Source organism: Labrus mixtus, chromosome 6 (assembly GCF_963584025.1).
Source record: "Labrus mixtus chromosome 6, fLabMix1.1, whole genome shotgun sequence".
In the NCBI taxonomy this organism is placed as follows: domain Eukaryota; kingdom Metazoa; phylum Chordata; class Actinopteri; order Labriformes; family Labridae; genus Labrus; species Labrus mixtus.
The window spans coordinates 30,222,374-30,233,977 of record NC_083617.1 but is presented as its reverse complement, the minus strand read 5'-3'; the positions used below and the strand labels follow the sequence as shown (position 1 = coordinate 30,233,977).

General features: G+C 42.1%; 2 protein-coding genes across 3 annotated transcripts in view; one reads left to right on the top strand and one right to left on the bottom strand.

The window, feature by feature from the left end:
• Positions 1–10,007, bottom strand: part of LOC132975962 (uncharacterized) — a 42,130-nt gene extending 32,123 nt beyond the window's left edge. The window contains exons 1-5 of one of the 2 annotated variants that reach the window (XR_009673345.1): positions 9,687–10,007; positions 7,487–7,643; positions 6,894–7,264; positions 6,456–6,684; positions 5,434–6,367 (exon numbers count right to left, since the gene is read on the bottom strand). Coding sequence is in view for 1 of the 2 variants with exons in the window: in XM_061040879.1 (XP_060896862.1) it covers positions 6,246–6,367; positions 6,456–6,684; positions 6,894–7,264; positions 7,487–7,643; positions 9,687–10,007 (1,200 nt within the window). In the remaining variant the exon portion in view is untranslated. Of the gene's footprint in view, positions 1–3,952; positions 6,368–6,455; positions 6,685–6,893; positions 7,265–7,486; positions 7,644–9,686 lie in introns of those variants that run through there. The other variant, XM_061040879.1, reaches the window with a different exon arrangement.
• prkn (parkin RBR E3 ubiquitin protein ligase) overlaps positions 9,934–11,604 on the top strand; it is a 9,125-nt gene continuing 7,454 nt past the window's right edge. The window contains exons 1-4 of the mRNA XM_061040881.1: positions 9,934–10,065; positions 10,377–10,540; positions 10,693–10,957; positions 11,039–11,154. Coding sequence (XP_060896864.1) covers positions 10,059–10,065; positions 10,377–10,540; positions 10,693–10,957; positions 11,039–11,154 — 552 coding nt within the window. The 5' untranslated portion in view covers positions 9,934–10,058. The remainder of the gene's footprint in view (positions 10,066–10,376; positions 10,541–10,692; positions 10,958–11,038; positions 11,155–11,604) is intronic.

Genomic DNA, 11,604 nt, shown 5'->3' with positions numbered 1-11,604 from the left:
ATAGTTTTAAATGGAAACCAAACAGTGAGCCTTGTGTAGAGGATACAATACAACTTGCCTTCTTTTTCTGTTTTTTTTTTTAAACAAAAAAAATTGCTGATAGAGTGATATTTGCCAACCACTAATGGAAGCTAGTTCATTTCCTTTAGCATGTAAAGAATTTTAACCACTCTTGTCATGGCTGAAACTTGTAAGTAAGGGTAACCCTGTAAGGGTGTAAAGGACCACTGTACTACAGCCCTGTCTATTTTGGAGGCGATAAAGGTAATTTTAGAGAAAGGGAATAATCCATGAGATCTGTTGACTTTACCTGAGCTAAGCAGCTGGATGACATTTCTGCCATCTCCAAAGTCACTCATTTCTGAGCTCGCTCTGGCATGAGTAGCATCTCTATAGTTTGTAACGCTACAGTTGTGACATTGGTCAAAATTCAGCGGCCTGTGGGGAAAATACATTTAGCCCATTTGATCAGCAAATCAGAGCGGTGGCTCTGCGATGGCACCTGTCAATTATATAATGAGAGTCATTGGAAGAGGATGCTACAGTGCTTAGGTTGTAAAAAATCAGCTCCATTGTGCAAAACAAACCGCCCACTTCGGGATATCCCATGTTTTTTTTCCATAATATTCTGGGTTCCACAAACATTTCAGGGAATGTTGTAAGTTATTTGGAGAATAATTTCCTCATCTTTATTGTATAGGAAAGGGACTGTAGTCTCAAAGCGGGCGGCGAGGTTAGAATCCGACCTGTGGCTCCTTTCTTGCATGTCCCCTAGTCTCTTTCTCCCTGATTTCTGATTCTATCTCTCTGAATAGAATGAACTCTGGGCGGCAGTAGCTCAGTCTGTAGGGACTTGGGTTGGGAATCGGAGGGTCGCCGGTTCAAGTCCGGAAGTTGGTCTGGTAGCTAGAGAGGTGCCAGTCCACTTCCTGAGCACTGCCAAGGTGCCCTTGAGCAAGGCATTGAACCCCAAAACTGCTCTGGAGCACCCACTGTGTGCAGCCCCCTCACTCTGACATCTCTCCATTAGTGCATGTCCATAGGATCCTGTTTGTGCATGTGTGTATTTCAGCCTATGTTTGTGTAGCATGTTCATTTAACAGAGTGTAAAACCGAATTTCCCCTCGTGGGATTAATAAAGGATAAATTATAATTATAAAAATAATAAAAAATAAAGTATAAATTATAAATTAGAATTATATCCACTGTCCTCTCCAATAAAGGCACAAAATGACCAAAAATACATCTTAAATTTTTTTTTTCTTTTAAATTGGCATTTAGGACTTCCAGGACTTTTTGAGCTCCTCAAGTGGACACTTGAAGAAATGTAGTATTTATACTTCAGAATTGGCTTAATTTTTCGGTACACCTGCAGTCAACTGACAGAGTCACGTTTCCAGCCTATGATGAATAAGAGCTGAAGGCTGTTGTTGATTCAGCCACAAAGGAGCAGTTCTTTTTAGACAAACAATAGAACAAAATGTCTGCAGTTCAACGCAGCAAACAGCGATAGGACTGGAGGAGAATTTATTTTGCTGTTCTGCTGACTGAAAACATTTTTCACTGCTTGACAAAGATGACATTGTTGAATCGTCGTCTGTGAAATGAATACTGGAGACAAAAGATGCTTTGTGAAGAACCTTTTGTTCTCTCCGCCATGCATGCTAACACAACAGCTATAATGCTTCTGGAGCCACATGTAGGTAAAAGTACAGTGCAAGTATTTTCCATTAAAGTGCTCATGTCAGTTTTATGCCTCGTAGAGATTGATAAAGTGAGATAGCGTTGACTGGACTGTTGTCATGGTAACAGGTAGTTCATAAACCTTGACAAAAGCCTACATGCTTGAATCTTACCTGTCAAATAACAAGACCAGTCAATAGCTGAAGAATGAAGTGTGTAGGCTGTGTGAGAGTGTGTGTTGAGATCAGCCTGCTTTGTGTTGATTCACTGATTTTCATAAAACAAAAGGAAACAAACATCTGTCTGTATGCAGAGACACAAAGATGACTTTGAATCATCCTCCTGTTGCATTTCCATATATTTCATCCATCATGTTTAATTTCTTCACTCTTTAGCAATCACTGTAAAGTTCTTATTGTCAAACTGTCTCACTGTCTGTCACAGACTCTAACTGCCTCACTTTTAAACTGTCTTACCCTCTGTCACACGCTTTGCATAGCCTACACATAACATCAAAATGCATCCTGGGTAATCTGAGCACAAGTGAACCGCTCTCAGTATGGCTGTTTTCATCCGGCATCAATATGAATTTCCAAATACGTCTCAAGAAACAACTTGTAATCACATGTCACCCATCATGAGGCTTTGATGTGTGGAGGTTGGGTCCTAATGTTGAGAAGAAATAACATTATCGAGACCAATAAACTTCTTAAGCAGCAGTTTACTTTTCTCCACAATCATTAGCTCTAAAATAGTTACTTAAAAAAAAAAATAATAATAATTTTAGATGCATGCTGGCGGCCACATATGTGACTTCGGCACAGTGTTTGGCGACTCTCAGTCCCTCTTAGACTGTGAGCGGTCACTATCTCTGAAGTAAAGAAAAGGCACACATTCTTGAGGTGTTGATTAAATTGACTAGTTCAATTGACTGAGCCCAAAAATATACAAGGATGTTCAACGAACACACTCATCGAGTGCTTCTTCATTTTATGTAGAATCAGTAACTAGACGTTAACTTTGGGTTGATTAGAAAGTCTATCTACTTAAATTGATGAGTACATGTCTGGGGTACTTTACCTTAGTATTTCCATATTTAGTTATTTTACTCCCTTTCAGAGAAGAGTAATGTATCATACTGTAACTGCTGGCAGCTGATTAATAACCTCACTGAAGTATAGTATTTCAAATATAGGAGAGTTTTTTGTAACACGTTATGTTTTACTAGAATTTGCACCTTTCCTTCAGTATATTCTCAGAGTGCTTCCTGGTGCTTTGTGATGGGTGGCGGAGGTCCTGGGAAAGGTCCTGGCTGGTCTTGCTTCAGGCAAGGGACTTAACAGAGTTGGCAAGCGAACAAGCAGAGAATCCACAAATCAACCAGAGAGAAGAAGAAGCTTTTATTGTGATGGAGATTTAATTAAAGGAATAGTTCACAAAAATGAGAGCGCCTTCATGTAAAATGGGGCACCTCCTCTTGCTGCTGTTTAAAACTGTTCTCTGATCAGTAATTAGGAGTCACAGTGGGATTCTGTAACATCCACGATGGCTAATTTCCAAACTCTCACCTCCTCTCGTTTCCTCCCTTTCATCCTCTCTGTTAGTTCTCTTCCCCCCCTCTCTTTTAAACTGTCTATCACAGTATGTCCTACAATCTCTGATTTGATCTGGATCTGCTATGGGATGTTTCGGTTAAACCCGGATCTCTGTGATGTATAAAGGAGAGGTCTGACCCCTCCCTCAACCCCCTCCGTCCCCTCTCTGCTTCTCTTCCCGGGCTGGACTTCCTGAAACAAGGCGTCCTCCTTAATGAAGACAATCAGCTATTCTTTCCTCCTGAAAGACGCTCTGAGGACTCGATTGCACTGCCAAGGACAGAGACAAAGACACCAGGCGGTGTGTGTGGGGGGGTTGTGGGTAGAGAGAGGAGGAGGAGAAGCAGAATGTCAAGGCGAGAGAGTTTTTGTGTCTCGTGTTTTCCGCCCCATGACAGCTGATTTATATTCAAATAGAGCTTTTGAATGGTCAGTTCACACACACGCACACACAAACACACACACACACACACACACACACACACACACACACACACAAACATTACAAAGGCCGAATTTAGCTGAGAGAGTGATGTCATCCATTTAAGTGGTGTAGAGCTAAGAGAAGGAGAGGAGGGATCCAACAAGGATGCGAAGAGGCAGTAAAGGAATTAAGGAGGTGACAAAGTAGATAAGGGATGAAGGGAAAAAAACAAATCAGATTCACTTCCATAGTGGGTTTAAAATGATTACATTTACTGATGGTACTGTAATTCACACAAACAACATGACATAAATACGAGTCAGTTCATGTAATGTCATTACATGTCTGCAGCACATTACATACAAAGTAAACAAAAACAAGTCCTGACTGTGAGCAGCTGAGGCTCACCATGACAAAAACAGACATGAGTAGCATTTGAGTTTTTTGTAGTCTTGTCTTTGCAGTTGGTTGTCTCTTTGTGGTCATATTACGTTTCTTGGGGTCACTGTTTGATACTCTTTGAGACTCTTTATGGTTCTATGTGTTTGTAACTGTATTTTAGTGGCTGTTTTGTGTGGGAGTATGTTTTTGTGCTGGTCTCTTAAGGTTTTTTTAATGGTCTTGGGACATATTCATAAATCCTCCTAAGTACTAAGAGTTGCTCCTAGTGTCAAAATTCTAACACAATTCTTAGAATCAGGACATTTTCTAAGATTTTACCCTCAAAGTAAAGACTAGATCCTTGTAAAGATGAAAGTTATTCACAAAGCATCTTAGCCCTTATAGAGCTCCTGAGGTGTCAAACTGTTAGGAGCAGGACTTTTAACAGGATGAAGAGTTTCTCAAGCTGAGAAGGAAACAGGGAAGTGTTCTTCAGACACTACATGAAGAATCATCTTTTTGACTCATAGTTGGGCAGAACAGACCAAATGATTTCTGCAGACATTTCAATCTATCCAATACTTTTTTCAGTGCAAGATGAAACAGGCATGCTGTGTTAACCTCCACTGGTGCATCCGATCTCTAATTAAGTCTCTTTGTGTGCTGATGTTCTTAGATCACTCCTAAGCTAAAAATCCTTGCTAGGGTGTTTTAAGCTAAGTTAGGAGCTCTCTGAGAGGATTCTCAGAATGTTTGTGAAATCTTTGTGTATGTTTGGGTTTTTTTTGCAGTAGTTTCTGAAGTTTTGTCTTTATGGCTGTCGCTCTGGTCCTGTGTTAATGGTGCTTTGTTTTTGTGACCAGCCATTTGTACTTTTGGGTCATTTTGCATTCCTTTAGTAGTTGTTGAGCGGAAACTTTTGTGGGAATGTCTTTGTCCTTGTCTCTATCCGTATTCAGACTGCCGTTTCAAGCCACAATATTTATGTCCCTTTTACGATGTTTTGCCTTTAAACTGAGTGTCGATGAGGCATCATGGAGGGACAAAGTGATCCTCCCTCTGTACCGTCTTCAGAGTTAGTAACAGAGGTGTTGCAGAGGCCAGACAGGATCAGCTGAGCCAGCTGGGGAGCGCAACGCTGTGTGTGCATGTCTGACCAAGTGTGTATATGTGGCGCTCTCACTTCTTCTCTGCTCATGTAAATGTGCTTGTTTTGAGTCTTTTTGTTGTATTGCTGAAGTTGTCCCTCCATGCTAGCTTGAAGCTCTTGAAGTTATGGTTCTTGTTGTACCAGTCTCTTTGTTGTTTCACATGTCTTTGTGTTTATGAGGTAGTTTTGTGTCTCTTCACAGACACTTTGGCTGTTTTCGAAACCGCATACTATACTACTAGTACATACTGATTTGGCCAAAATGCAGTATGCAGTATGCAGTATGCGAACAACTGCAAGATCCGCAGTATGCCAAAAATACCAGGATGTCATACTGATTCGGGAAAAATGTACAGTATGCATCGGACCAGTCTACCTCGCGTACTGTTTCCCACAATGCAAAGTGCCAGGTCAGAGGTCAAAATGCTGGAGCGCAGCTGTTTGAACTCGTCGGTGGCGGTGACTGAATATCTGGCCACATTATGAACCAATAACAAATATGACATGTTCATATATTTGTATGTCTTACCACCTCGTATCTTCCTGCTTTGTAGACTGTACAGTGTATGTGTCACAGCTGGACAAGCAGCTGCAATTACAGGGTGCTTCGCTTGCTCTATTTCTACATATTATTCACAGCTGAGTAAAACCAGTTTAACCGTGCCAAGCATACTGCAAAATAACCGACGACTGGCTGTCATACTACATACTACTGTTGAACTCAGTATGCAGTATACAGTATATACTGTATACTGATTTAGATAGTAGTATGTAGTACGCGGTTTCGAAAACAGCCTTCATGTTAATGTAGATCACCAGGTAGTTATGGCAACACAAAGCTTTGTAACAGACGCTTATGATAACAGAGACACTGAATCACCTAACCTGCAGCTGAGCAAAGGTTTGAAATTAAACAGCCAGTCAGAAAGTTTCTCATGGTCCAGCAGAGGAAGGCCTTTGTGTTCTTTTGTTTGTTTTTGTCTGCAGGTGGGCAGAGCCAGCTAGCTGTCGGTTAGAGAAACTGTGGATCTCGATTGGCTCTGCGGGAGCGGAAACGGATCTCAGAAAGTTTGGAGTTAATGCCAGAGCCGATGACTCCTCTTTTTGCAAGAGGGAAACGAGCCAAGATGGCATCTGAAAAAAAAAAAAAAAAAAGAGGAAGACTGTGGCAGCAAGTAAGGACGGATATAAAGATGGTTGCTGCAAAATAAAATGAACTCACTGAAGATGGCGTTGATCTTGTGTGGATCCAGCGCACTGCGTTGTGGATGAAAAGCTGGCCGGCGACTCCGTCCACCTCGTAGATTACTGTTCATCAGAGTGTTCATATCAAATACACCCATTAAGAGTGTTCGCGCCATCGCTGTTGGAGACTGGGCCTGGTTTGCTGCCTGCCAAGAGCGGACATCACAGAGAACCCCAGAGCCGGGATACACCTCCACCTGGCTCACCTAGATAAAGCAGGTAACTGTATTCAATAACAGACCTTCAACACTCAGTGAACTAACTGTTGACAGGTGTTTAATAGAGCTGTAAAAAAGATGATAACAATGTGTAAACAATGTAATCAAGTGGCAACTACGAGTTGTTAACAAGCTGTTAAAGAGGTTACAATCATTTCAAAGAGATGTCGTGTTAATTGGTTCAGACATGTCCTCACCTGTCCATTAATATGTCCACTAGTGCACTGGCTCTCAGAGCAGCTCCTCCTTAGCTCGTCCATGTCAGTTTGACTGCACAGCGGTGCTTCCTCAGCCATGTGGCTCCCTAGGCCCAGGTCAGCTCCTCCTGGCCCCTCCTCGTGGTCAGAGCCCAGCTGGCCCCAGGACTCAGACATGTCCACGCTCAGCTCCTCTTGGAGCTGTTGGACGTAGACCTGTGGGCTGAAGTCTCCATCCTGATTGGTAAGTGGGGGTTGGTGATGCGAGTATGGAGCATAACTGTCACTCCTACCTGTTGCCGTGGAATTGGAGAGCTGACCATTGGTCTGGCCCAACGTCTGCCACATAGTCGACAGGAGCCCAGGGATTTCTTGGAAATATAAAATGTACTTTAATGTCATGAAATCATGTGAAAGCTGACCTACAAAAACAGTTCTGGAGAAAGGTTTTAACTAGATCAATCGTGAACCACATCAGATGTGACAACAAGTAAACAAACACTGAAGTGAACTCATCCTATGATTTTCTGTTTGGTCTGGGATAAGTCATCTTTGAACAGGTGATTGGATTAATGATGTGAATCTTGACTCACCGTGGACTAGCATACTCTTCAGTCTCTGGTTCTCTGCAGACAGCTCGGCCTTCTCTCTTTCTAGCTCTCGAACCCTAGACCGCAGGAAGTGTAGCTCAGCAGTATGTGGAGGGGTGAAGACAGGTAAATCTGACACACATGACTCCACCTTTACCACCTATAGGAGGGAGGTTGTAATGAAGAGAATGAGAGTAAACTCAGTTGGGACACTAATCAGATTTACTAGATTCACTCAGGTGTGTCGGCCAGAACACCACTTGAGGCCAAATCTTCCAGAATATGAATAAAGAGAGCGCAGATTGGTTGAGTGGCTGTTTACTTCTTCCTCACAGTAACACAAATACACACATCTCAGTGGCTATGCAATACAACTGAGTATTGATGTTATTTCTATAAGACACAGAATGGCAGAATATATACTTAAGGAACTCAAATCTGAATGCTTCATCACCTCTAAAGTATAAACTACTAGTAGGCTTATACAGTAATGTAATAGGTAAACAATGTGTAAATGTATTTTAGATAAATAAAGATAAGCTACGTGTCTCTTTAGTCTGGATAATTACACACAGAAAGGCTATCAAAGGCTTACCAATCATACAATCATTATCCCATCAAATATTATGCTTTTATTGTGAAGCCCGGAAGTTAAACTATCCTCCTCTTGCAAAGAGCGACACAGTTAGCAAACCTTGTACCTTTACAGGCAACTTAAGTAACATTAATAAACACGGACAAGTATTAGCACTAGGCAGGTATAAAGGAGTCGTAAAGCATGTCGGTGCGGTGCCGTCGGCTAATTTACATATCTAGGTTTACACGACGAGCATCTAATCTACAAACTCCCGCTCAGTTATCATCTCTGCACAACATAAATAACACACAATACCCGGATATTACTTCAGATAAGTACTGACTCTTTTCATTCACGCACAACCAACATATGAAGTGATTACTCTGCACACTGATGGCTCATCTGTCGTCATTACTACATGACGTAATTCACTATATCACCAGCAGGTGACGCCCCTCCCCTATTGAGCATACGGGCATCAAATTGAACAGAGCAGGAATCAAACAGTATTTTAACATAAAGCTATAACCTTAACATGTATCTTCTACAGATGTTCACGTTGACTCCTGTCATGCTCGTATATAAACCTGTATTCTAGTCTTTCTTATTGTGAACTAGGGAGGGGTAATATGGCAAAAAGAGTGTGTGTCCTATGGTGTTAAGGTGATGATGATGATGCTCTGTAAGCATAGCTGTGTGTGTGTTGTTTTGTTGGAAGAAATCCGTTTTTTGAAGTGAGAATAGGGGTCGTGGTTTTGAGTGATTTTGACAAGTGGTTAACTCTTTTGCAATGTGTATTATTTAACCAGGGGAAAAATAGTTGAGATTTAAAATCTCCAGATTGTCCTGGACAAGACATACAGTGTAACTCTTCACATAGTTTCTATCAACAAACGTGCAGCATGTTTACGAACAAAATATAAGATACGTCATTATAACACAGAAAAAGTCACAAAATAACATTTAAAGAGCAAATATTTTCAAGTTCGACAATCATATAAGTGGCAGAACATCTCCAGCCAGATGTGTCCTCTAGTTATTTAACGTCCTCTTAAAAGCATCCAATGACAGCGGCTCGTTAGGTTTCAGATCGTTTTGTTATTCGTTCCAGGTAGCAAACTTAAATATCTTTTTCCCAAGTTAAGTTCTGACTTTTGGAACAGACACACAGTAAAGAAAAAGGTAAGTTTTCTGGCGAATCAGTACGAAAGATGGAAAACACTGCAGCTTCATTCAAATTCCCATGTAGGCAGGCTATACGTAGGCTATATGAATAAATCATAAAAAACAAGGTTTCAAATATCAAATCTATTTCAAGTAGCCTATTGCATATACGGATTTATGAAAAGAAATGAGTGTAATGCACTGTGGATGAAAACACGTTTAATGTGCACATTAACGTGAATGTATGCACACACCCCTTTTCAAATGAAAAGAAAGAAAAGATGAGAAACAATGTGAGGAAATCTTACAGCCACTGTCCTATAAATGCACACATTCACCCTGAAAGATCTACAGAAAACATATAGGCCTACACATCCATACATCATAAGACATACAGTGTATGGTTGTATATGAAACACAGTAACACAGAGGAGGTGAACGTTTCTGTTAACAGTGTCTCACCGTCGGCCCGGTGCCGCCGCTGTGTGTCCGCTGCTGGACGTGTCTTTCCGGACTCTCCGTCATCAGAAGACACGAACCGGAGACGTTAACGGCAATATAATGACCGATAATTCTCTTAATGCACCGCACTGTTGCCGCCAGCTGCCGCTCTCGGTAGAACATAAAGAAGAAGAAAAAAAAAACAAGTTTATTAAAATTCATAAATGCATCAACTTCCGGTGCAGCGCTGGCCGTCATCTTCGCGTGACCGCGCTGTAGTTTTACAGAAAAACGTTTTAATACTTGTGTGCGTGCAGCAGGACTACAGCTCCCAGAGTGCATGGCGGCCAGCACTTTGTAAACACTAATGGAGTTTGAAGGGCGAAGAGACGGATGATCGGTAAGTGTTCTTGTTTTACTGAACTCTTCTAAATGATTTCAGAATTTACTGCACGGTACTGGTCTCTACAGAAGTCCACCAGACTGTAGCGGACTGGTTGAACTGGGTTCCACTGACGATGTTGTGTGGCACCGGGTTATCATTTAGCAGTTCCTCGCAGCCAAAATCACATCATATACCTGAATCATAAACAGATTGATGAATCGTAATTTGCTCAGTAAAAGCGACGATGACAGATAAAAGACTGTCATGTGTGTAAATGGTTTGCAGCCAGCATGAGAGCTCACCTGTTACCATACTGTCTCCTTCAGTGTTTGTGCGCTATAACCTCGGGCCAGGTGTGCCTGTGGAGCTGCAGGAGGAGGCAAGTGTTGCCCAACTGAAGGAGATGGTGGGGAGTCAGCAGGGAGTGCAGCCAGAGCACCTCAGGGTGCTGTTCGCTGGCAGGTCACTGAGAAGCAATGCCAAGCTGCAGGTCAGAGGGCGAACGATCTTAAAGAGCAAACAAATGTGGAGAGTCCTTGGCTCTTCTTTACAAAACCATTTTTTGTCTTCTTCTCCTCTCCTTCTCTATTATCCGTTTCTTTCTACTCTTCTCTCCTCCTCCTCATCTCTGTCCCGTGTCAGGATTGTGACCTCCCAGAGCAGAGTACCATCCATGTTGTCCTCCCTTCATCAGGTTCTTCCTCCTCCCAGCTCGGCCTGTTGCAGGAGAGACTGGCTCGAGGCAGAGACGAGGAGCAGGACAGTCTGACCAGGTTGGACCTCAGCTCCTCACGCCTACCTTCCACCTCCTCGGGCCTGGCAGTGGTCTTAGATGGGAGTGATGGAGGAGAAGGTGTCAGAGAGGTGGATGAGGCGGGAGAGGTGGAGCAGGCTACATGTTTGAAAGGTGAGTGAAGATAAAACCATAGTGTTCTCCTGCACTCTCCCTCAGTACTAGTGCCTTAACTGTGTGTCTTTGTGTTTACAGGTTCGCGTAACTGCAGTTTGTTTTTTGTGTACTGTAAGAGCTGCAGGTCCATCCAACCTGGAAAACTGAGAGTACGCTGCAGCAGCTGCAAACAGACCACACTGACACTGAGTAGAGTGAGTCCTTATGCTACACAGTACATATAATACACTGTGTACTTTAAAGTTCTTAATATATAATATGAAGGACTATTACTACACTATATTTACATTTCTTTATCTAGACTATGCAACGTTTATATATGTAATATGTACATGTCATTTTTACTCCAGTCCACACATTTATATGGTACTTATAATGTGTAAGATAGGTTTGTCCATTGGGGCCAATCTGTGGTTTCTTCTAGCAGTCCAATAACATGCTAGTTAGGCTACTACTATGACTATAAAATTGTCCATAGGTACGATTGTAGTCGTCTGTTGGTGAGTGTCAGGCATGCGATTGATTGCGGACCTGTTCAGGGTGTACCCCACCTGATGCAGATTTCAGCTGGGGTCAGTTTCAGCCCTACTTGAAGGATAAGAAGAATTGATAATTGATTATGAAGATCAAGCTTTTTCATATCA